Here is a 25471-nt window from a genome sequence, read left to right on the forward strand (position 1 = left end):
ATACAGTACTATAAACTTGAAATTTGCTAACGGGATAAATCCTATGTGTTTTTACTACACACAAAGGGATACCTATGTGAAGTGATGAATTTGTTAGCCTGACTGTAGGGATAATTTCACAATGTATATGTATACCAAATCAATTTTTTAAAAAAGATTTCTTTCTGTATCTGCTGTAACTCAAATGATTTCAGTTTAGTCCTTACACACACACACACACACACACACACACAAACACTTCCTTTCCTTAGCAGCCAGCATCTGCATACATCTCTGTTCCCCAATTTGTTTAAAATAGTCAAAGGGAGAAGGGAAGGGTGTGAGCATTGAGAGGGTTCATTCCCTTGGAGTAAATGAGACAAGGGTTTCCGTGTCGTGGTCATGGATCTGGTGGGCATTAGTCTTTGACCAGAGTGTATGAGGATATTAAGGTGTGTGCATGCTTATAAACTGAAGAATTGAAAGAGGGTAGGAGGAAAAAAAAATACTCCCACAAGAACCTTAGCACAACCTTCTCAGATATCTGCAGTTTAAGGTCTTTATTACAAGTAAAACATGAAAGATGTTTCCGTCAGGAAGAGTGAATGAGTCTTAAATGATCTAGAACATTTCTAATATTCTGACTTACTAGAGTGATTCAAAAGTCTGGGAAGAGAGAAAGTAAATCTCTTGTATCGTTTCTTGATGCCATTAGACCCCAGCACAACAAGGGAGCCAGATTATCCAGACCGAGCTCTCATTTTGCCAGCATGCATTTCCAAATTTCTAATGCTTCTCCCAACAGCTGACTTTTGGGAATAACCAAAAGCAGTTACTTTCAAAACGCTCCTCGTGATGAAGTGGAAAAAGGCCTGGATTAGGAGCCAGTTCAACTGGGTTTCTGTATCAGCTTTTCCACTAATTTCATGGTTTTCCACAAGTCCCTGAACTTTGGGCTCCTACATATAACAACATCAGCAACATCGCACAATTGCTGTGCTATTAAAATGACATGATTTAGATGAAAGTACTTTGAAATGCTTAAAATGCTATATAAATCCATATAATGACTAAATTCCAGAGGATAGGATCTGAGAGAGCTAAACTGACCAGTATTATAAAAGAAAGCCAAAAAGTTTACTACAGAAAAGCCCAGACTCATTATAAGTTTATGTCTCCATTTCTCTTTGATACAATGTGCTTAACAGAATGGGTTATAAAGAGAAAAAGAGTCAGAAATAGAGGAGATAGAGCCTGGGGCAGCTCAAATGCATTACTTACTGCTATTCAAGGAGTAAGTTCAAGGCCAACCACCGGGCCATAAGGGCCGCCAGCTGGTGTCTATCTGTCCAAGTGCACAGGCAACTGGGGGTCACCCTCACAGGCGATGACCACATGCCTAGTGCTCGCCGATGCCCGGTATCTGCAGTTGGGGGCCCTGGAACTTCCTGTCTCCCTGCAGTCTGTGACCTTCACTACACCCTCATGGCAGTTCATCTTGCCGTTCTTACACTGGATATTGGCGGTACTGCAGATACTACGAATGTTCCAGATGTCTTCGTGGATGAAGGTGTTGAAGCGCTTGCACTGACGCACCACCATCTTCCGTCTTTGCATCATCAAGTTGCAGTAGGTGTCATTGCCACCTGTCTCCTCAGGGTCCACATGCTGCCGCAGGAATCGCTGATACATGCGATCCTGGCCATAGGAGGGCTGTACCAGCCCCAGCCCCAGCAGGGTCAGCAGCCAGAGCAGAAGCAGGGAACGGGTCCTCTGGAGAGCCATCACTACCTGGGAGATGCCTAGACAGAAACCCAAGGGGCAGGAGAAAGGAAGGTGAGATGCGGGCACTGTGGGGAGAGGTGTTGGGAACGGCAAATAGACATTGCCTCAACTCTAGTCTCCTCTTTCCTCCTTATCTGTACCAGTTCCCCACTCTTCTCTGCTCACAACTTTTCCCGTCTGCTTTCCCAAGAGCAAAGAGTTTGCAAAACACGCTTTTCTCTGAAAACAAGAACCATTCTCTTTCATGGAGAGAACTTGCTGCAGCAAGTACAGCCACTCAGGACAGGCACTGACCGCGTGGCCGTCCAGGGCATCTGGCCTCCGTGGTCAGAGAAGGAACGGGAAGGAAAGGCAGATCTAGGTGAAACTGGAGTTGACCGTCTCTTGAGGTTATTCTCTGGTCATAAGATCTTTGGAGTTTTTGGTCCTCTAGAGACTCTGATTCCCGAAAATTTGGATAGACTCATGATTTTTCAGAGCAAGTTTGTGAACTGATTTTCATTCCTTACATCTGGAATTGAGGAAGGTGCAGAAAAGAGGCCAGAGTAATACTGGGGTTAGCCTTTCCTCTCCTGCGGCTATTCTTCCTGTGGTATTAAAATCAGGTCATTTTGGAAATCCGGTTCATCCTCTGTAAAGAACCCCTACAAAAGCAGAGTACCCAGCCACCGTGCTTTGAAGGTAGTGAATATTGGCTGAATAAATAAATGAAATGAGTGAGCTCGTGAACAAATGAAATGAAATGGATATAGTGAGTGAAGGTATTTTCCAGGCTTGTGGAATTGACCACTAAGCTAAGAAACATTTAAAAAATGAATTTAAACAGCACAATCTCCACAAAAAAGGACGTGGATTGTGTCTTTTTTTTTTTTTTTTCCCTGTGTCCTTGTACAACCCCAAACACTAGGCCCTGGTGATAGAGTCTATTGTCATGCATCTATCCTCGATGCTCTGCCTGCCTTGTCCACAGCTATTGGGAATTATCCATATTCTCTGGTTACAAGATCTTTGTGTTGACCTCTCTTGATGGTGGGAATAAACATTTGTTTTACAGAGTTAAAAAACAAACAAACAGAAACCTCTGGAGCAACAACAAAAAAAGCACTGTGATAAAGATTTTAGAACACTGCTTTGGTTGACTAAAGAAAGGAAACCAGGTCTATCTGGCTCTAAAATCTGTACTCTTTCCACCATCCTCTGACTGCTTCTCCCATCCCACTTCCTAAATATTCAAGATACCAACGATGTTTATACTCAGGGTTGCTTGTCTCTAGCAACAGAATTCAATCAGAGGTGGAATAGGGCGGGAGCAAAGGTGGGGGTCACTCACCAACACTAACTAGCTAGACGCTGCCTTCTGGCTGTCAGTCTGGGACTGACATGGAGTCAAACCTTGAACTACTTGACTCTTGCTGTGGGGCAGGGCTGCCTCACCAGGGCAAAGAAAAATCAGCTCCATTCAACAGGGAGTGAGAAACCCAAAGTAGCCAGGGCAACTTTTTGAGTCAGACAGGCCCATTTCTACACGTGCAGTCCACGTCCAGCCTCAGCTGAATTCCTGGGATGATACCTCTGGGTACTACTGTCCTTCATTTTCAGAAAAGCTGCTTCATGGTGTCGGATCACACGCGTAAGGAACTGAAATGGCTGATGAGGGACCTGCAATCTGTTCCACCTAAGCCTACACTTTGGTTAGTGGTAATGACCATAATGAAACAGAACCATCTCTCTCTTTTCCATGCCACCTCCTAGGTTCACAGCCGCCTTCTGCCTCTACACAGAAAGTTGTAAAGTTCTAGGTCATTGCTTGTGCCTGTAGCTGATATGAGAAATGGAGTCAGGAAGAGAGGGAACGAAGGAGCTGCAAGAGGAAGGGGGCAGGGAGAAATGATGTTCAATTTACCCCTCAGCCCAGCACCAATGGATATAACTTCTGAAGGCACACTTAGCCCTCGGGTAATGGTTTCATCACAGTGGTGTACTTTAGGTTGTTTTCCCCAAATCTAATCTTGTACCTCTCATCTTGCACAGTTCTGTCTACTTTTTCTCATCCTGCTTCTTTGTGACTGAGATCACGTCTTAGCAAAATAACTGGCTACAGAGAAGATGTAAACTATTCATGCAAGAGCAAACCCATGGCCTCAGCCACACCAACTGACTGATTTAACAAGACAGGGAAAAATATTTGCCACCCGAAATCCCATGTAAACATCAATGGGTACATCTCAAGGCTCTAGGTACAACAGAAAATCAAATGATCCCCAAATCATCCCAACACATACTTTTTGGTCAGAGCTTGTCCCAAAGGCTTTTTCTGCTGCACCAGATTGACTCTCAATAAGAACTAATTTGGATATTGTGATCCCAAAGACCTAGCTTTGCCACATTAACTGTGTGACCTTGGGGAAATTACTTAAGCTCTCGGCATATTTTCTCATAAGTAAAATGAGCATAATCACAGTCCCTACCTCTTAGAGATGTTATGAAGAATAAATGATAAAATCAATGTAAAGTGCTTATCACAATGCCTAGCCTCTGATAAGTGTTTAGTAAGTGTTGGCAATGATCTTTTCACAATTTCCATTCTTCTTGGTTTCCTTTGCTTCCTTCAATCTGATAAAAATAGTGAATGACTACAGCAAATTGCATATATTTTGGATCCCCTTCCCTTTATTTTGTAGAGTACTTATATTCCCAAGAAACTATAAGCCTTTTTTAAAAAGATTTTATTTACTTATTTGACAGAGAGCGAGAGAGCGAGCACAAGTAGGGGGAGTGGGAGAGGGAGAAGCAGGCTCCCCACCAAGCAGAGAGCCCGATGCAGGGCTCGATCCTTCCCAGGACCCTGGGATGATGATCTGAGCCAAAGGCAGACGTTTAACCAACTGAGCCAGGTGCCCCATATAAGGCTTTTTTAAAAAAGCCTACTAGAATTTCCGCTGTGTCTCTAGAGAAATTTGTTCTCTCCAAGTTGCATGGAATTTTCTTCCTTGAATGCCACCATTCCTCGAAGGATTTGACATTTTTGAGGTTTTTCTTCTCTTTTCCTTGCAAAGTCAATAAAGTACAGCCGACCAGCACTTCAATTCCTCAAATGATTCGCTCGAGATAAAATGACCTGCCTGTGACTTGATATTTCATTCTAAACAGCTTTTGACGGTGAGAGAACAAGAGACCCAGAGCAAAAGTGACTAGGATTGGCTCACAGCTGCTAGCTCCATCAGCAGGACAGGAAGCACCCCCATCCCACTGCCATGCGATTTCCCAGGAAACGGTCATTTGCCTTAACACTAGAGCAGAGTATGCAATGATTAATGCTCTAAGCAGATGTTTGGAGAAGACAGCAGTTTTCATAAATATGGTGTGATCAATGTAATAACGGTCCAGACCTTTGACCTTCTCCATCAAGAGCTTGAGTGGGGCAATGATCTGTATGGAAGTCACTTCACTTCATATCAGGGAGATGGTACTGGCTGGAGAACCTGAGAAAGGGTCCAGATATTCTACCAAAAACTGGAATTTTCTTATTCCTTAAGGGGTTTTTGAGATTTTATAACAAGCAAATTTTCTAATAAGAGAGGTTTGGAAAACTCTTCTCCCTAACTACAGACAGTGTTTTCAATTTTGAAATAGATAACTCAAAGTGGACAGATTCATGGGCTGAGTGTACACTAGTAACCTACTCCTCCATCACTTCTTCCCAAAATCTGAATATTTTCAGCAAGGTCGGGCTCTCCTGGGTGGCACCTAGATACTGGTCTATAACCTGAGTATTGAGCAACTAGGGTTTTGCACCCATTTCAGGGCAATGTGGGCAGCAGGGGAGGCCACCGTTGGGAATACTGTGACCACAATAGTTACATATTCACAAGATAGCAAAACTGTGACTTATAACTGTAACTTATTAACTACTTTCCAAATAAAATATTGAGGCACCAGTTGATAGAAATTAAGTTAACAGGAAGTTAATCACTTAACCGGTGGATCGATTAGTATATTTTACAAAGAAAGTGTCGTCAACCTAAGTGTATGTTTACTTGAAAACCAAATCTAGTTGAAGAAGTATAAGGGATAATGTTTGGAATCTTTCTATGACTTCCCTAAGATCTCAAAGTAGCCAGACCTTGGTCAATAAAGTAAGAGATTAAGGAGAAAATAATGTAATAATGAATAAATAAGTAAATAATAAAGTAATCACTTTTTGATCCTTATATAAAATAGCCATGAGAATACCCTAGGAACATTCCATTCAAAGCAACATCAAAAAATTACCTCCTGCTTAAGACGAGAGGTGGCTGCCCCTTGGCATTCACACACATGTGTGTGAAAGAGAGAAAGTGGAATGAATCTGTTGGTATTTAGTCCTAAACTGTTCTCCTCAAGGTTTAATATTTGTAAAAGTAATATTGGCTTATTATTTGCCCCTTCTGAAAATTCTGTTCAGTTGCCATGAGCCCTGGAATTTTCCTAGTTCTCTCTGTAAGATGAATCTAATCACCTTACCTTTACAGAAAGCTGAAGTCCACCTCCTTACTGACTGATAAGGAACTGACCGATAAGGAAAAGGGCATTTCTATTCTATCCAATCCTCTCAGGGAGCAGTTGAATCGAGAAAATGGGGTAAGATTAATAGGCCAATAATTAGTGGGAAGACTTTGATTCTTACTGATTTCAGAGACACTTTTATTTATTAGACGTGTTGTAAAATGGAAAACAAGAGATCCAGGCAGCTCATTCTCTGGGCCCCTGGCCATAAATGTTGCCGTTCTGGGATGTGGAGGGAAATGCAAGAAAAGGAGAGCAAAGCCAGCTGTGGCCTCTGGTTATGGACGGAAAAAGGACTCATCAAAGTGGACAGGCAAGCCGTGTTCACAGGCAACAACAACGTGTCTGAACCCTGGGGTAGCTCTGTACCGGCACGGAGGCCGAGGGGACCCTCCTACATGCCTGCAGGTGGTGACCTGGAAAGGAGACTTGCTTAGTCTTAAAGCTTCTCCATAAGGGTTTCCATTCTTATTTCCACAGATAGCCTTGATGCTGCCCTTGTTGCCATGAATAAAGGTGTTGGTGTCTTTGCAGGGTGTGGTCAGGCCTCGTATCTCCATCATGCTTTCACAGTATCTGGCATTCCGGCCCCTTGGTTTGGCATCATAGTGCTGGGTCAGGAAGCGTTTGTACCTGGAGTCATCCTGAGTCAGGGCTGGTGGGGTCAGACCTGGACCCAGCATGAAGACCAACAACAGGGGGCCCAGGCCCATCACCATCTCTTCCAGCAAAGACTCCTGCCAAGGGCAAAAGGAGGTGTGGTAGGGGCACAAGAACAGCATTGCCCAATCAGGCTAAAGGAACAGGGACTTTCCTCTCTGACATGAATCAGGTATCTTCAGTCAGCTAATTACATCTTTTCTTTTCCCTTCCTCATTAATCCTAAACTTTTCGTCAATCCCTTTCTTTGGAAAGTCTATTTAAAAGTTTCCTGAGGGGCGCCTGTGTGGCTCAGTCGGTTAAGCGTCTGCCTTCGGCTCAGGTCATGATCCCAGGGTCCTGCGTTGGGCTCCCTGCTCAGCGAGGAACCTGCTTCTCCCTCTCCCTCTGCCTGCTGCTCCCCCTGCTTATGCTCTATCTCCCTCTTTCTCTCTCTCTGACAAATAAATAAATCTTAAAAAAAAAAAAATGTTTCCTGAACACAACTTCCTGCCCCAACCATTCTTTCCTATCCCTCAGAATTGCTGAGTATTTATCTACCCTGCGGTCAGTCATAGCATTACAAAATCCATCCACACTCTGTAATTCATTTATCAATTACTATAATAACAAACTTTACACACGCCCCTGCAGGTATCAGACCACTGTGCTAGGTCCTGGATCGCAAAGACCATCAATCAAGACACACCAAATGCCTCCCTCAAAGAGGATGTAGCATCCATGGGGAAGGGTTGGGAGCTCCAATTTCCTGAGATGAGACAGTAAGATAGGAGGTGAGAGCTATGAAGAAGGGGGACTTTTAGGGAACCCTGAGCCCAGGGAAGGGTCAATCAGAGGACTGTTGAAGACAAGATTCTAGGTACTCAAGTCAGTCAGTCGGCTGGCTGTGAGAAGAGCATTTGAGAGCAGTTTGATCTTCAGGTGAAGGGAGACAGACCTAGTTCCCCAAGAAGTAAGTGTTTCATGGCCAAAGGTGGAATTATGATGTACCATTTAGAAAGACCAGGAAGGAACATGGAAGAACCCATGTAATCCTTTGGGTCCGTCTGGGGTCAACTCTTACGGAGGACTGGAAAAAGAATAAAAGCTTTTTCCTAGGTGCTTCTTGCATTGGAAACACTTTGGATTATTCTCAAAGAATATTGTCGAATTTTCCCTGCACGTGTACATAGACTGTTACACCATAGGCAAATGATGTTACCATGGGATAAAAACAAAAACAAACCCCAAAACAACTCCTTAGGCTTTTTTTTCTTAAGCTTTTTTTTTTTTTTTAAGTAAACTATGACACACATGGGGCTCAAACTTACAACCCTGAGATCAAGAGTCACATGCTATAGCCACTGAGCCAGCCTGGCCCCCCTCCTTAGATCTTTTCATCAAGTCAAAGACCTTACAATTTGCTGCAATAATTTCTCAAATTTTTCTCAAAAGAAGAAGAGGATTTCTGCCTTTATCTCTCAAGAAAGAGCTGTCAATCTCAAACTCTAGAACTCACACATCCCAGGGGTGGTGTGTCAGATATGCAAACGCACACCCACAGGGTAGACATGGTACTTTTTCCCAGAACATGATTTTAACTCAGTGATAGATAATTAAAAATAGAATTAAACAAATATAGATTATAACAAAACAGAGAACAATTTTTAATGAACTTTTAAGATTGTATTTCTTATGAAATTTGAAGATTTGAGAATTGAGAGATACTTGGTGTCTGCAGCAGGTAGTTTCTGATTATACCTTTAGTTCTTTGGAGAAAATTGTAAAGAATATTCAGAGCCTTTAAAATCCACCATAGTCCATGCTCGCTTTGGCAGCACATATACTAAAATTGGAATGATGAAATTCACCATAGTCCTACACATTATATCAAATATATGTGAATACCCCCACATCCAACAATAAAAATGATTTTCACTGTAAATTTGAAACTGATGTTATGGGACGCCTGGGTGGCTCGGTGAGTTAAGTGTCAGACCCTTGATTTTGGCTTAGGTCATGATCTCAGGGTTGTGAGACTGAGCCCCCATGTTGCCTCGGCTCCACCCTAAGTGTGGAGTCTGCTTAAGATTCTCTCTCTCCCTCTGTCCCTACCCACCTCTCGCCCTCTCAAAAATAAAATTTAAAAAAAGGATTTTTATAATTCTGTTTCTAAATTGTTTGTGAGTACTTCATTTAATTTATGACTGGGTTGGGTGTTTTTTGGCAATCATCCCCACACATACTGAGAAATTCTTGCAATGGGAGAAAAATTTGACCTTCAAATTATCCTTAAATGTAATATAATTCCTATGAATACTAAATTTAAAAATAAATGGTACATTTTCATAGACATTAAATTATTAATTTTTATTTTGTGCTTTCTTGTGTGTAAGTCATAAACATGATTTTCATATCAAATAATTTTGTAGCCTTCACAGAGGCCATAGGTCCTAATGTGTTGAATTAAACAAATATAGACTATAACAAAACACTAAGCCTGTACTGTTGCTAAACAGCCCTGGGAGTATGACTGTGAATCCAGAAAAACAAGGGAATCTGGGGTTTTGCTGGTTACATGGAAAGACGTGTGACAAGAGTAAGCAAAGTGAGCTCTCTTTCTCATCAACATTTGGCATTGATCCACCTTATCTGTTTCATAATAACTATAAACAGATTTGGTGCACTGCTAAGAAATCTTTTGACTATTCCACAATACTGATATAAATAGCAGCTGAGGGGCACCTGGGTGGCTCAGTCGTTAAGCGTCTGCCTTCAGCTCATGTCATGATCCCGGGATCCTGGGATCAAGCCCCGCATCGGGCTCCCTGCTCGGCGGGAAGCCTGCTTCTCCCTCTCCCACTCCCCCTGCTTGTGTTCCCTCTCTCTGGAAATAAATAAATAAAAATTTAAAAAAAGTTTATATTGTGCTTTTCAGTCTCCTGGGTGTGCTTTCTTTTTTTAGTTTTTTGGAAGACCTCATCAAAGTTTTACTGATTTGAAATCAACTAAGTTTCTTGCTCAGCAATGGACAAAAATTGCCTTCAAAAATCAAAGGTAATTGTAGAATCACAGGATCTCAAGGTAGAAGGAACCTTAGAGGTCACACAGTCACAGCTCTCTGGCAGAGTCAGAGTCCCAGAGTTAAAAAAAAAAAAAAAAATCAGGAAGTAAAACGAGAGCTGGTAGTACCCAAAAGAGTCACTAAGTGGCAGTGGTGTATAGGAATGTTCCCAACCATTCCAGGGTACGGAAGAGACGGTGGGTCCTGGTAGGAAGCGCCAGTATTACACAGATTGTGGGGATACTGCTGCTCACAGAAGGCAGCTGAGCCCACAGGTCTGCCTAGAGTCTCTGTCCAAACACTCTATGCTTTAGATATTAAGATCAAGGACACTTTACTAAATATTAAGTGTCAAAGCAAACAAAAGTCACAAAGCTGATCTGTCCACAAGGATATCATCAAATAAAGATTTACCTGTTGCCAGGTTTCATGAGTGCCATTTCCAAGCCATTATCTATGTGGTCTTGGGCAAACAATGACCTGTTTACTTGTCAGTGTTTCCTACTGGTGTGTAATCAATAGGAGGGCAGAGCCCATCTTAGTCACCTTGAATCACAGTGCCTGCCTCAATAATTATGTTTTTAATGATTGACTTCATTTTCCTCTCCAGGCCTAAATTTGTTCATCTGTAAAAAGAGAGTCGCTAACTGTTAAGGCCTGAAATTCCACAGTTCTCATTAAGCATAAAAGAGCCTTTTCTTTTCCTTTCCTTTTCTTCCACTAGAATGGGATTGCAGAGACAAGTTTGTGTGTAAGTTTAGTTGGTGGTAAAAGGCACCAGCTGGAAGAAATAGCTAACAGGTTAACTGAGATGCATCATTCCTTAAGGCTCACCAGGTAAGCCAAGCCCACAGACCACCTCTAGTTAAGGCATTGGACTGACACTACATAGGTGTTTCACATCCTTAAAAAAGCATTTGCTTGGGGCACCTGGGTGGCTCAGTCATTAAGAATCTGCCTTTGGCTCAGGTCATGATCCCAGGGTCCTGGGATCAAGCCCCACATCGGGCTCCCTGCTCGGCGGGGGGCCTGCTTCTCCTTCTCCCACTCCCCCTCCTTGTGTTCCCTCTCTCGCTGTGTCTCTCTCTGTCAAATAAATAAAATATTAAAAAAAAAAAAAAAAGCAGTTGCTTGTTGGAGGTTGAAGGCCCTCATGTCTCAGTCTTAGAGATTAAGGGATATCTTTGTTTCTCATTTGCAGAATTTGCACATTCATTCTCTAACAACTCAGCTAAGGTTTGCCCAGGTTTATTGTAATCCTAGTTCCCTAAGACAACCAGAAATCAAATCCTAGCAAGTATACACTAGGGTTACCGGTATCAACATCTGCTCTCCCACTCATAACTTCCTCACTTATATATATATATTCCATACTAAATTTCCCCAAAATGGGGGTTGAAATGGAACTGGGAGAAAACAAGTAAGAGATCATATGGGGTGCAGAAGTGAATCTGCCTAGGCCAAGTGTGCAGAGCCTCCCATCTGGTGGTCAAACTCATTCACACATATCCTTCTATACCCAAGCACATAACTGTCATATTTTTGTCAGTGGAATTTGTCCCACAATTTGTTTTTTAAACTAACTTCACCTTCTGTCTCAAACCAAACCCTTAGTCTTCACAAAAATTAATATACTCTTTCTCTCCCCACAGGCAATGTTTTGTATTCAAGAGATCCATCAAATTTTATGCACCAGGGAGTTAACAGTTTATGATTGTAACTACAGTTACAACTTCCATAAATATACCTTCACGCTTTTATATGTTCTAGGGCAATATTCTTCAAACTGAAAGCTTCCCACCCAATGTATATTCCTCTCTCTATCTCTTTCCTTCTTTCTTCTCTTCAATCTGCCAGTATACCTTTTTTTGATCTTGGCATGTGTTGTTCCATTGTGCTTTCAAAGAGCATCCAAAACTTTCTTAAGGAAAGAAATTCGCAGGAAAGATTACGAGAAAACAGAGCTAAAAGTATACTCTCTGTTTCTTTCCTTGTTAAGCCACATATAATGTTGGGGCAGAGGCTCCAGATAACCCTTCAACAGATGCTTTTCCTAGATCTTTGGGGACTTTATCACAATTTAGGAATCCCTCCTAAATCACCACTTGCTCCCAGTCTTACTAATTTCCCTTTATCCATATTTAGGCTATGCCAGAAGAAATCTGTTTGCATTTTAAACTTTAGAATCTAATTTGTTTCCTTCTTAATTCATGAACTTGGGCCAAGAGTTTTTAAAAGGGAAAAAATGGTTTCATTGAAATGGGTGGATGTCTAGAAATAGTATACATATAAACAAATAGAGAAATAGATTACCCAGGTGGAAGAGTCTTACAAAAGTCTGGAAGTTTCCCTCCAACTGAAGATGGGTTCCAGCTGTTTGTTCCTGGAGATGGGTTCCAGCTGTGCGAACCTAGAGGCCCCTCTTGGTTCTGATTATATAGTGATCAGATGAACGGGGAGGGAAGACTAGGTCTAAAGATCCCTGGTACTGGCAGAGACATAAAAACCAAGGACACTCCTCTTGGACAAACGAGGAGAGTCATTCACCTTTTCCCTGGGCATGACTGGGTCAAACATTAACCCACATGAATTAGAGATTTGTTCTGGGAGGCCAACTTTGATAAACATGGCCTTTTGTCCCACAGTTGCCTTTTTCTGATGTTTGTGGTTCCGACTCTTGCCCATGACAGGACATGCGGTGATCTGGATCCAGGAGATGTTGTTTCTGATCTTATGGGCCATCTCTAAGAACCCTGTTGGAGGAAGCCTGCAGAGTAAGATGTGGCCTCTCAGCAGGATGCTGTCCCACTGTCCTTTGTTTTTACCCACATAATTTGGTTTCATGAAAAGATGCTAAGTAGGCTCTTTCATCAATTCCACAGAACCAGGAAAGCATTCCTAGAGAAGATTATGTGACAGCTCTTGGTACCCTGCCCGGGACCTCAACCTTCCAGCCACTAACCCTCAGAAGTCTCCTTGCCGTATTTCCAGGGCTTCTCCTTCCTTTCATCCTTACCTGTTCACAAGAGATTAATCCTGAGCACTCAATCTTCTGTTCTCTGTAACGCAGTTGCAAAATTGATTATCTCCACCATCAATGCAACACTGATATTGCATCTACTCACAAAGTGGATTTGTTGATTGAACAGAAACAAGCCAACTGGGTCAAAGTTTACTGGGATCACTTAATAAAGATCCTATAGTTTCAAATATCAGGCAGCAGCAGGATGCCAACTGTTTCACGGACCCTCAGTAACCACCTCCGCTGGTACTGAATCTCCAACAGTGCTATTTTTAAAAAATCCTCAACCCTCGGTTGTCATCCATCTACCTTCAAGTTTTCAGTCTGCCTGTCTCTGAGGTGTCAATAAAGACAGGCGGCCTGCCAATAAAATAACTGCACTTGAAATCATCGTAATAATTATCGTCATAATAATAGTCATTGCCTTTGGTTTTATGAATCTCTCACACACATGATTATATTTGACTGTCACCAGGACTGTGTGAGGTGGGTGCTACACGTAAGTCAGTTTTTCTTATGAAGGAAACTCCCTGATCAAACAGCAGAGGGATGGTGCTGTCAGACTTCAAACTCCTTATCTTCAGGGAGAGGAACTACTCATCTTTCCAGACTTGGCTTGAGCAACACCTCCTCTGAGTCTGACGGGCTCTCCTCAATACCAGCCCATGCCAGGAGAAGTTGCCCACATCTTCCTTTGGGGCTTCTCTGTACCCAGTACACACCGCGCTGAGGCAAGCATAGAGCAGCAATCCCAAGCTGACGGCTTAAAGCTGCATTGACTCTAGACTTCAGATGTGTCCTGTTGTGTGTGAAAAGCTGGTGAGTCAGCCTGAGTGAAGCCTAGCTGTGTAAGAGTCTGTGATGTCCCAGGAAAGGATTCATCCATAGAGAAGGACATGATGAGAGGAGGGAGAAAGACGCCAAGGCCATGGAGCAGTGGTGGGCAAGGACTACAGTGTACTCCATTCACATCCCCTCTGACCCGGCCTCCCGGAGCCTAGAGCGAGGAGGGCACTGCAGTAACAACTTTCATAGAAATCAAGGTTGTTTCATTAAATCTCTCTAAGATTCAGAAAGCACACAGCAAGTTAGTGTGAAGAAGTTCACCCCATGGTTGACCGGAGGTGGTATGGGGGTAGGTCGGGAGGTAAAGTACCTTCCCCAACATGAGGATCCCATTGGGACAGAGTTGAGGCAAGTCTGGACAAGAGCTAGAGCAAAAGGTCAGACCATTTGCTCTATCAAAAAGGAAGAGGACACTGCGTGCTGGCATCTTTCGACATTTTCAGCAGCATGGGCCCCTTTGTAGGGCAGGGATAGACCTCACCCAGGGAGGTGGAGCAAGAAAGAAGTAAATGGCAGCCTCACTGTCTAGGTTAAAGGGGCTGGTTTGCAAATATGTTTACACCCCCTGGGAACTTCAGGAATAATCGGAGAAGAATGTGAGCTGGTCTGGAGTTCTTACAACATGGGTGGGATGGATCTGGCTTTACTTTAGGTTGGCAAACAGGCCATTAGCCATCATCCTTTGATGATTAATTAGTCTTCTTGTCTCTCCATTAGATGGAACCCTTAGAGAGAAGAATAATTGTGTCATTCATCTCTGCATTCTTAGTATCTCAAAGAGTGACTGACTCCTAGGCCCCAAGTTCTTCTTGTTATCCCTCATTGCTTCTAGAAATGTACCACCTGATCTCACTTTTCCTTTTAGCTCAGAATTTGGGTGGAGATGCAGGAAAAAGGGAAGAGGACAGGGGAAAAAAGTGACGCTTAAGCAGGACTCTGCCTCACCACAGCTGAAAAGCCCCTCCCTACTGACATACTCTTCCCCCCCCCCCCGCCAAATAAGTAAATAAAATCTTAAAAAAAGAAGAATAGTTTTTGGTAACTGGAATGGCCTGAGGATTTGAGGAGGGAGAAAAGTGGGCAGCATGGCGAACCTGAAAAAGGCAAACTTCACGGGCTTTTCAGCTGTGGTGAGGCAGAGTCCTGCTTAAGCGTCACTTTTTTCCCCTGTCCTCTTCCCTTTTTCCTGCATCTCCACCCAAATTCTGAGCTAAAAGGAAAAAAGTCTAAGGAAGTGAGAAAAGGACCAAGCACACAGCCACAAACTGCCTCTCCCTCAGTACCTGGTGCCTCAGAGTCACTGAAGTCTCTGAAAGGAAGGGATAGGCGTCTCTGCCCACACAACTGTTCTGCCAAATACCAAAGTTCAAAGTCCTTTAGGTACTGAGAGAATCAACAAGACATGGGGCTCGCTGAGTGGGGCCTCTACCGGTATCTAAGAGAGTGTCCTAATGCTGACTTTCCTTTTGTAGGCAAACCCACGATTTGAGTGGTACCTATTTTAAGTGAATCATATATTACTTATTACTTTTTAAATAGATGCTGAAGAAGTGAGTTCTAAAGAGCTATAAGCCAGTCATTTGGTGGGGAGGACACTGCCAGGCCCATACAACACCCCTAAGGCCTCAGCAATCCCAGACTACAGAAGAAGCTGCCAACTCCCAGTCTGTGGGGATCAAGATGACTTCATCAACAGGATCCTTCTCTGATAAATCACCTAAAGGCAGAGATAAGGTACTCCATTCCCACATCACTCACTCACACACACACACACACACACACACACACACACAGTCCCATGGCTTGAAACACCAGTTCAAACACCAACTCACACAAACAGATCAGCCTCTGATGTTAGCTTTATGCTGTGGTGCTGGGGAGCAGTCTTTCACCTCTGAGTACAGCCAGGTCCCTTCCTCACCTCTAGGATTTCACTTGACAACTTGGGGAGAATTCACAACCTCCCCCACATAGTTGACCAGGCAAAAAGCCAGCTAGGTGAATGGCGAATGGTTGCTTTCATTCTAATTGTTTTTCTTTCTTTTTTTCTTTTCTTTTCTTTTCAGCTTGGCACAATGAGGTTTTGATGAAACATAAAATAAAGGTTTGGGGAAAAAAAAGTTTGACTATTTCATTAAAATGCATCTAAGTGCTTACTCATTTGTATTTCAAAATACTTACAACAAGGAATTATATATATCTCTTCTCAGTAATTTTAATAGGGGTGAAGCAATTGTCAATTGAAAAAAGCCCAATCATATATTCTTTTAAATGTTTTGACAGCTTCAGCTTGAAAGTCATTCCCCTTTTCCTGAAAATTTTCCTTTGTCTCTTCTTTACACCTTGCACAAAGACACAGGAAGCCCAGGGTTCTCCTTCTAAGGACTCAAGTGCTGGTGTCCTTTACCCTTTATACAGAGTATATATGTTTAATTCTGTCCTTAAGACAAATTATAAAATTAGGTGATGGAGAGAAGTGACTAATCTCTAGATTTGGTTTAACTCTAACATTTTTTTTAGGTTTATAAGCATGAAACTAATTTACTAACAGAAGTAATGGTTAAAAGAGGATGAAGATCCAATGAAAAGAAGGATCATGTCTTCAGGAAGAGGGGACACTATGACTGAGGGAGAATGGGCCAAAGTCTTGTTGACATGCCTGTGTATTTTCAAACAAAGACAAAAATTACACATTCACTTTTCAACAAACTCTGAGCTTTGTGCCCATTCTCTTTCCCAGATATCTCAAGGTGTTCTTCTGAGAATAACCTTTAACAAAGATTGCTCTTTGCTCAAGTACAGATTAAATGGAAACTCCTAATGAGGGGTTTCATTTGGCCTGCTTTGGTCCACTTTCTTAGCCATCTACTTTAATTTCTGAATCACATGGGCAAATGCTTCCAACAATAACTTGACAAATCTCTTACCTTTGCCTGCTTGTAACCTGACATCTGCTCTTTCAGCAATAGCCAGAGCCATTCTTCTTTTCCTGGAATGGTTTTCCCTGTCCTTTCTGCCAAACTTCATAGCTCTTGTCCACATTACTAGAGACCTTCTTTTCTGTAAGTGCCATCTTACTAACACCCTGCCACCCCATGAAGTCATAGAATAAGAAAGAGGGAGACCTGGAGACTATCTATCAAGCCCTCATTGTACAAATGAGGAAACTGAGGTGTTTCTGCACTGGCCCAAGAACATCTGGTGTCCAGGGACTAAAAGCTTTCCAATGTACCACACGGCTTTCATATTCCACACTAGCAATTTCTAGAAAATTAAAACTAATTTTAAAGGTGCCATTGAAAGTTGCTGTTTAAGGAAACCTACTAAATATTTCCATGAATTTCAAAAATATTTTACCTGTAAAAAAGAGTTGCTTAAAATAAAGTGTGTGTAACAAAAGTGTCCTTCTGCAGGAGCTAGTTAGTAACTGTGTAGTTATGTAGTTCCTCGAATACTTGAGGCTGCTTCTGGGAAGTTGGTCAGTGGGGTTCAGATAATTATGCCACTTGAGTTTCTAGTGATTACATTTATGACTTGATTATAAGGTTCTTAAGGACACAGAGGGAGGGTCTTGCCTCATTTGAGATTTCCCTAGACCCAGAATGATGCTGAAACTGTTTTTACTGTCCTTCCTAAATAAAGATGCTCCGTTTTGCCCATGTGTTACCACATGACACGCTGTCTCAGAGTAAAGAGGTTGAGGACCCCAACATTCTAGTAAGAAAGCTTAGAAAGGAGGCTGTTGGCAGTGTCTTCCAGAATTTTGCAACCCTGGCTACGGGTGGGTTAAGGGTGAGGAGACAGAAGTGAGTCACCAGAAAACAAAAACGCAAGTCCCAAAAGGCAGTTATGCTGGCAAAAACTGGACAAGGAAGGCCTGCTTCATAAATCTGGCGATCAACCTGTGTACCAAGTAAAGAATCCTTAGGTGTGAGCAAGTGCAGGCCTTCCCGGGCTTCCATTCCGTTCGCCAATTCTGCACCCTCCTCTGAGCCTACATTCTAGGCACTAGACTTTCACGCAGCCGTCTCTGCTCAGCTGCGGGAAGTAAATCTCAGGGTGGGAATGCAGACTTCGCTAACTCATAAAAGAACAAGACTCACCTTTCTTCCCATTCCTCAGCGGCTCCAACCCGGTTCTGCAAACGCCTCCCCGAGGAGCCCCACACTGCCTCTGCTAAGAAGGGGCCCAAACGCTCTTGGTAAAACTACTGACAAGGAGGAGGAGGAGAGAGAGCAGGACGTGAACCCACCTCGGCCAGGGAACAGGGCTGCAGAAACGCGCAGGACGGTGGAAAGTTTTTCTCACCGGCTTCTAATCCCCCCTTGTATGATGATAGGGAGCTGTGGAAGACGCAAAGACGTCCTTTTAAATCCTGCTTTGGATCCTGGGTGGGGTCGCCGTGCGTGTGTGTACACGAACGGACGGGGGATGCAGCCGGGCGAGGAGGGCGGCGCCGGAGCCTCTGTGCAGTTGGGACCGCGCCCTGTTTCTCCCGGGAGGCCCCTCCCGCCTGGACCTGCCTCTGGAGTGGGCGCCGCGGGCGGGCCCTGCCTGGGAAAGGAGAGGGCCTGCAGATCCGAGCCCCCACGCGCAGCGGCCGCGAGGACAGAGCCTCCGGGGACAGCGGGCCTTGGGACACCGGCCCCTGCTCCCGGGAGCGAGGCGGTCCCTCCGAGGTGTCCGCTGGCGGAGAGTCCAGGCAGTTTCTCCCCGCAGAGCTCATCAGCCCCCTCTGGCACGCGTTGGTTCAGCGCACCTCTCTTGTGCAGAACAGTCGGAAAGCGAGAAAGTTTGTACAGAATTGAACTTTTGCATAGTTTCGAAGGAAGGAGGGAAAAAAAAAAAAAAAAAAATCAAAAACTAGGGCTCGTCCGGGATTTGAACCCGGGACCTCTCGCACCCAAAGCGAGAATCATACCCCTAGACCAACGAGCCACGGCCGTTAAAGCGTGCCTGTGTTTCCTCTAAACAATACTTTCCCGTCTGCAGTTGGCCGCCAGGCTGCCCCGGAGCTCTGTTCCACATTGTGACATTTACTTCTTGCCTTGCTTTGCTTTCTCCCATCTTCATGAGGTCTCACTCTTTTGAAACCTGACTCGGGTCCTAGCCTCGCTTATTCTCCCCGATCCACATCCTGGACCCCTCCAGAGGCCGGATGGGGTGAGGAGGGGCAGTTTCCAGACAGCAGGCCGCGTGGGTGAGCTCCACCGAGCACCTCCGGACGGCTCTAGGCGCGAGCTCGAGCCTAGCGGGGGCCTGGTAGGAAGGCGGCGGAAGTGCGAGGACCCGAGCGGAGCTCGCTTGCGAGGCTGGAGGGTCCTGAGCCCCAGGCTGGACGCGCGGGAAGCGTGTCAGGCTGCTACTACGTCGCGCGAGCCTAACATTCTAGGGGCGGAAAATGGTGGGCATCAAAATGCCGGGAGCCGGAATCGGTGGGAGGTGCGCCAGTCTGGCGTGTGTTCGGATTGTCCAGGCCCCCGAAGGAGAATCAAGTGTTCCATCTCCCCACCTTTGTTTCACTTGTTTCTTCGGTCTGGAATTCTTTCTCCCAGTCTCACCCCAACTCGCGTCAAATCCTGTTACCCTTTCCTGTTCTGTCTCAAAATCTTTTTTGTAGAACTATAAATATGTGCAAAAAGATAAACTAAAACTGCCGTGTAATGGATGTGTGTACGGAGGGGGGCGGACACTCGGGACGAGAGACCCAGTGTCGGCGATTTCTTCCGCAAACTGGAGCCCCCAGGCCGCATGGCGCAGACATGCGCACACAGCGTTTATGCATAAGGTTCTGTATCAACGAGAGGTTTCGGGTTTCCGAACCGTGGACTTCAGGCAGCAATCGAGGATCAACTAGAAGCCAAAAGAAACATCTGAGGGAAGGTTAACTTAGAATTCTTCCAATTGGCTAACAAAGTTGGCGCACACTCGCCTCCTCGCAATATAAGAAACTGCCCAACGGGATCCATTTGTTCACATGTGCTTGGCGAGCTCAAACGTTTTCTTTGGCACAGGAATGAGGCTGGAGAAGTCGACTCTAGAAGACAAAGAGCCCCGGAGGAAACAAGTAGGGCAACGGCTCCCTGGATGACTGCAAACCCCAAAACTGCAGCTCCTCCTTCGAGCCGGAATCGAACCAGCGACCTAAGGATGACTACACAGGAAGCGCACTACAGTCCTCCGCTCTACCAGCTGAGCTATCGAAGGGGACACGGAAAGCACCTCTCTAGAGTCACCTATTCAGGACATCTACAAATAGAGGCGTGTGAGAAACGATCTTCTGCCGGCGGGTGGACATCGCAGAGTCACAAAGCCAGCTTGTGAGAAAGTCCCGCCCGCAGTTCTGGGGACAACCCTTCTAGAGCTGGATTCCCCTACTCCACCGAGGGGTGGGGGGCCAATCCGTGGGCTCCTCACAGGCACCCCGAGACCCCGTGCATCACGAGGCCGCCGGGGCGAGGGCATCTGCTCGTCCGGGGGGCCGTTGGCTTCGGGAGCGCGCGGCCCGGGACCTCCCAACGTGGTATGCGTGGAGTGGAAGCCGCCACCTCGGCCTCGAAGAACTAGGGAGTGCGGCGGTGGGACACACAGTTCCGCTCGCGCAGCCCCGCGCCAGGCAGAGAGGGCGGGCCTCCCGGCTCTGGCTCGCGCCTCTTCGCATTTCCTCACTTCCTGTGCTCGCCTTGGAATTCAGGCGCGTTTGCACAGGCGAACCGCAGCTCTCTTCCGTTTGTACGTCCACAGACTCGGGGAGGGAGAGGATGTGGAATATAGCACATATGGGTAACCCCAATGTTTCTGCGAGAAAGGACTTCTGGAGAAAATATCTTAAGGTTTTTCAAAGAGGAAGCCGCAATTCTTCTGAGTCAATAACAAACTTAGTGACCCAAGTCTCGACTTTCGTTTTCCCGCTGGGATAGTGAAGTGTTCGAAAACCGGCTGAAACAGGAAACCTTGCTGGACAGCCTACTCTCTCCCGAGGGCCTCCTCCCCTTTGGGGAGTGGAGCTTGTTCTGGGCTCCAAGCCTGTGCGGAGCGAGGCACTGGGCTCGACTCCATGGTCTTCCCCCACCGCCCTCGGCCCGGCTCGGGCTCCGGCGGCCCTCGGGAAGGGCTCTCGCGGCGGGTCGGCACCGCCCGGGCGTCCGCGGAGGCAGGCGGCATTTCCCGCAGTTTGTAATGGACTCCGCCACAATCCAGGCAGCAGAGCCGCACTTGCGCAGTAGCGCGTAAGAGGAAGCGGATCCGCTCAGCGTGGTTTACTCGGGTAGTCGGGACTGCGGCGAGACGATACATGAACCGAATTTCCGCAGGGGTTAAGGTTACTGGAAGGGGGGTTGTCCAGTAAGGATTTAAAACGGTAAGAAATAGATGGAAGGCCCCAGCGAGATTTGAACTCGCGACCCCTGGTTTACAAGACCAGTGCTCTAACCCCTGAGCTATAGGGCCTCGCAGATGAGCATCTTGCTTCTTTCTTTGAAAAGGAAAGTTTTTATGCTGGGTCTTTGTTAGAGGAATTAAGTGTAAGAAGCAGACAAAATCCGAACTTCGTTTCAATCTGTTTACTGTTGGGATTTGGTCTGCAGGCTCTTGCTAGGGACAACGCAATATGAGGGCCAGTGATAACAGCCACCACTATTTTAAGATTGCAGAACTCTGCCTAACCCAACACATTATAACACAGAGTCCACCTCACCCCTCCCTCCGCCCCCGGCCGCAGTCTAAAAATTAAGAGGAGAGACGCGGCGTAGAGGAAGTTGACTGCCACAGGTCTCTCCGCTGAAACTGGGCCTTCCCACTGATTTTCTCCTTGACTCAGGATAGCCACCGACTTTCAACATCCTTCAAGTTCCTTATGTGTAGGGACCTTTCTTACAGCTCGAGTCTCTGCGCCAGAGCAAGCATTTGTTAATTCTTTATTTAATTCATTCCTTCTTGCAGCAAACACTGAACTCCCAATTCTGTGCTGGGATGTGCACTAGGAACAAGGCATCAGATACGGTCTTTAACTTGAAGTCCCTGTCATAGTCTTGTGGATTAAGAAAACTTTAGTTTTTATGAAAGAGAACAGTGAAAAGTAGCTGTGCCTGCTGTGAGCGGCTGGTGGACAGAGCCAAGCTTCGCAGATTTGCGGTGTGAGCCTTCACAGAGGCAGTCCTTCAGGTGGGGGTGGGGTTTGAGCTGCACTTGAGAGGTTAAGACACACGTTTGGGGGCCGAGTGATCTCTGGTAGAAGAAAATGTATGAGCAGAGTCTGAAAGAAAAACCGAGGCTTAAGGAGCGGAGGCAGAACACCAGCTGGGGCAGATATCTGCCCTCCTGGAAATAAGGGAAGGTAAGAAGTCAGGTTAATAGGGGACTGAGAGATTTCTGGAATGAAGTTACACCCTTTAAAAAGTTGCAACTGGACATTGAACACTGCATCAGAACTCTATGTACTCTATGTTGGCTAATTGAATTTAAATTTTTAAAAAATTGAAAATGGAAACTCACCGGGCATGGATATGCAGAATGAATTGAAGGGAAGAGAAACCAGAGTCAGAGGTACATCAGAGATTAGCCATGGTGCAGACGCTCAAATAAAGCTGCAAGAGGGTCAAGTTATGGACCTGGAAAGGAAGGAAGGAATGAGGGAACTAGAGGGAAGGCAGATTTGGCTGAAGTTAGATATGAATAAAGAGTAAGTAAGAGATGATAAAGATGAAAGAGTCAGGGAGGACTCTCAAATATTATGCCTTGAAAAAGCAAGATGATGTTTGCAGGGAAAAAAAGAAAGTCTAAAGGAGAGATGGGTACCTGGAAAGGGCAGAAGATGAAGTGCAAGGATTTAGGTAGGCTGGATTTGAAGTGAGATTGGGGGAGTTTATGGGAATTGTACAATAGCCAGAATACTCTTGTGTCTAGAAGTCCATAAGATTGGTAAATCATGGTTAGATCAAATTACATAAATTATCCATTGAGTTAGAGCCTCTAAGAGTTAGGGGCTCTTGAAGGAAGAGAGTACAAAAGGAAAACTGCTGAGGCCTGAACATGAGTTGAATAACTCTGTTGCGGGCATTTGTCCTATGAGTGGATGTCCAATATTTTTTGAATATTGTCCTTACATTTGGTAATTTCACATATTATAAGTAAGTCTGTCCTAGAAAATTTGCTTTCCCAGCTAGCAGCTGGGAGTGGGCATGTGACCTAGGTTCCACCAGTTAGATTCATCCAGGGAAGATTTCAATTTAGATGTATAAAACAGGAGTGAATGATTCCATAGGGAAATCCCATATTTTTTCAGTGGTGAGATATGGGATTTCTTAAGTCCATAGATCATTATCTTTCTTCAGGTCTGGAAAATTCGTGGTCAGCTTTTCAAGTGTTGTTTTGCTTTATTTTTCTTTCTCTATTTATGAAACTGGAGTTAAACCTTCATACCTTGCCCTTCATTTCTTTTACCTTCTCTTCCATATTTTCTTTTTGTCTCTCCATGCTGCATTCTGAATAACATATTCTTAATCCAGTAATGCTTGCTACAGGTATGTTTAATCAGCTGTTAAATCCACCCACTGAGTCAATGTAATTATAAACTGTAATTTTCAATTCTAGAAGTTCTGATTCTTTTTCAAAACTATGAAGCCAACATTTTTTTCCAGTTTTATTGAGATATAATTGACATACATCCCTATATAAGTTTAAGGTGCACAGCCTAGGGGCGCCTGGATGGCTCAGTCAGTTAAACATCTGCATTTGGCTCAGGTCATGATCCCAGGGTCCTGGGATCCAGCCCCACATGGGGCTCTCTGCTCGGCAGGGAGCCTGCTTCTCCCTCTGCCTGTTGCTTCCCCTGCTTGTGTTCCCTCTCTCTCTTTGTCAAATGAATAAATAAAATCTTTAAAAAATTAAAAAAATAAGGTGTACAGCCTAATGGTTTGACTTCCATATATTGTGAAATGATCACTGCTATAAGCTTAGTTAGAATCCATTATCTCATATAGATATAATAAAAAGAGAAATAAAAAAAACAAAAGAAAAAAGTTTTCCCTTGTGATGAGAACTCTTAGGATTTAATCTTTGAAGAGTTTTCATGTATATCATGCAGCAATGTTAACTGTAGTCATCATGCTGTCCATTACATGTACTTAAGTTCTTATTTATCTTGTAAAAAGTACTTTGTACCTTTTGACAACCTCTCTCCTATACCCTTTCCCCAACCCCTGCTTCTGGTAATCACAAATCTGATCTGTTTTTCTATGATTTTGTTTTTTGTTTTTGTTTTTAGATTCCACATATACATGAGATTATCCAGTATTTGTCTTTCTCTCTCTGACTTATTCCACTTAGCATAATGCCCTCAAATTCCATCCATGTTGTCCCAAATGGCAAGATTTCTTCATTTTTATGGCTAAATAATATTCCATTATATATATATCTCACAACTTCTTTATCCATTCATTCGTCAGTGGACACTTAGGTTGTTTTCATATCTTGGCTATTGTAAATAATGCTGCCACGAACATGCAGACGCAGGTATCTTTTTTTAAGTTAGTGTTTTTGTTTCCTTTGGATGTATTCCCAGAAGTGGAATTGCTGGATCTTATGGTAGTTCTGGTTTTGTTTTTTGTTTTGTTTTTGTTTTGAGGATCCTCCATACTGTTTGCTATAACAGCTGTATTAGTTTATAATCCTACCAACAGTTAAGTCAAATTGTTGAATTTCCTATTCCTTGCAGATATTCACCAGCTTGTCTTCTATTTCTTCAAACACATTAATTATATTCATTTTAATATGTATAACTGATAATCCCAATATTATTCTATCTATTGTCCTACTTGATTCTTACTCATGTTACTTTGTTTCCTTGTATAATTGGTCATCTTTGTGCACTGCTCAATGTCTTGGGAAAATTATATGCAGTGAATTTTTGAGGCAAAGATGAAGGTGACTTCCTGAAAAAATATATATATTATAATACATACATATATATATGTATATCTTTTGTTTCTCCCAGGCATCTAGAGCACTATCAACCCAAAAGGATCCTAAAAAAAGTTATTGGCCAGACATTTCCTGAGCCTTCAAGATGATGTTAAACCCAAACTGCAAATCGGGGAGAATGGAGACCTGTGGTCACAGCTTCTCAGGAAAAGTTGAAAGCTCATTCTTTCCAGTTTTCCTTGCTAAGCTCAGCTGATTTCTGCTGAGCTCCAAAACAGTTATTGGAAGTGGGAGGATAGAGGTAGGTTTACTTCTTGTTCATCCTTGCCTTATGGGAATAGCTCTTTAATATTAATGTTAAATTAATATTAGACTTAATATTTGGGGAGAGTGTCTTACTTGATTTTCCATTTTGGGTAGGTGCTGGATCTTGACATCTGTTCCTCTTGTTTCTCCCATCCAAAGAGTCTGCCAAAACTATAGCCCAATTTTGCAGTAATTAGCAAATGTCTTCAGAGCTACAAAGGTCAGTGCTTCCCTTACCTCTCAGATTCCATCTTTTGCTTAGATTCTGGCCTAGTAGTTGCTTGCTACCATTTTAGTACTTTGATGCTTTTAAGATTTGGTAAAATCTTATCCAGTATTTTTATCATTTTTCTTCAAGGAGTTCG

General features: G+C 44.1%; 2 protein-coding genes and 3 non-coding genes across 6 annotated transcripts; all 5 read right to left on the reverse strand.

Annotated features, from left to right (window-relative positions):
- Nucleotides 1-512: 512 nt before the first annotated feature.
- Nucleotides 513-23628, reverse strand: RNASE4 (ribonuclease A family member 4). Of its 2 annotated transcripts, none has more exons than XM_032417920.1 (2): nucleotides 18133-23628; nucleotides 513-1781 (listed from the first exon to the last, which is right to left on the reverse strand). In XM_032417920.1, the coding sequence occupies exon 2, from the start codon at nucleotides 1762-1764 to the stop codon at nucleotides 1321-1323; it is 444 nt and encodes a 147-aa protein (XP_032273811.1). In that variant the 5' UTR covers nucleotides 1765-1781; nucleotides 18133-23628; the 3' UTR covers nucleotides 513-1320. The 2 variants fall into 2 exon arrangements, with proteins under 2 accessions (XP_032273811.1, XP_032273812.1); XM_032417921.1 differs by lacking the exon at nucleotides 18133-23628 and adding an exon at nucleotides 17984-18055.
- ANG (angiogenin) lies at nucleotides 6363-12485 on the reverse strand. Its single transcript, XM_032417922.1, has 2 exons — nucleotides 12326-12485; nucleotides 6363-7046 (listed from the first exon to the last, which is right to left on the reverse strand). Exon 2 carries the CDS (start codon nucleotides 7026-7028, stop codon nucleotides 6588-6590), a length of 441 nt encoding a protein of 146 aa, XP_032273813.1. The 5' UTR covers nucleotides 7029-7046; nucleotides 12326-12485; the 3' UTR covers nucleotides 6363-6587.
- Nucleotides 18747-18818, reverse strand: TRNAP-UGG. Its single transcript has one exon. It is a non-coding gene; the product is annotated as a tRNA-Pro (tRNA).
- Nucleotides 19997-20087, reverse strand: TRNAY-GUA. The gene is given in 2 exon segments: nucleotides 19997-20032; nucleotides 20051-20087. It is a non-coding gene; the product is annotated as a tRNA-Tyr (tRNA).
- TRNAT-UGU lies at nucleotides 21257-21329 on the reverse strand. Its single transcript has one exon. It is a non-coding gene; the product is annotated as a tRNA-Thr (tRNA).
- Nucleotides 23629-25471: the final 1843 nt, after the last annotated feature.

The sequence above is a fragment of the Phoca vitulina genome, unplaced genomic scaffold (assembly GCF_004348235.1).
Source record: "Phoca vitulina isolate PV1807 unplaced genomic scaffold, GSC_HSeal_1.0 scaffold20, whole genome shotgun sequence".
NCBI lineage: Eukaryota > Metazoa > Chordata > Mammalia > Carnivora > Phocidae > Phoca > Phoca vitulina.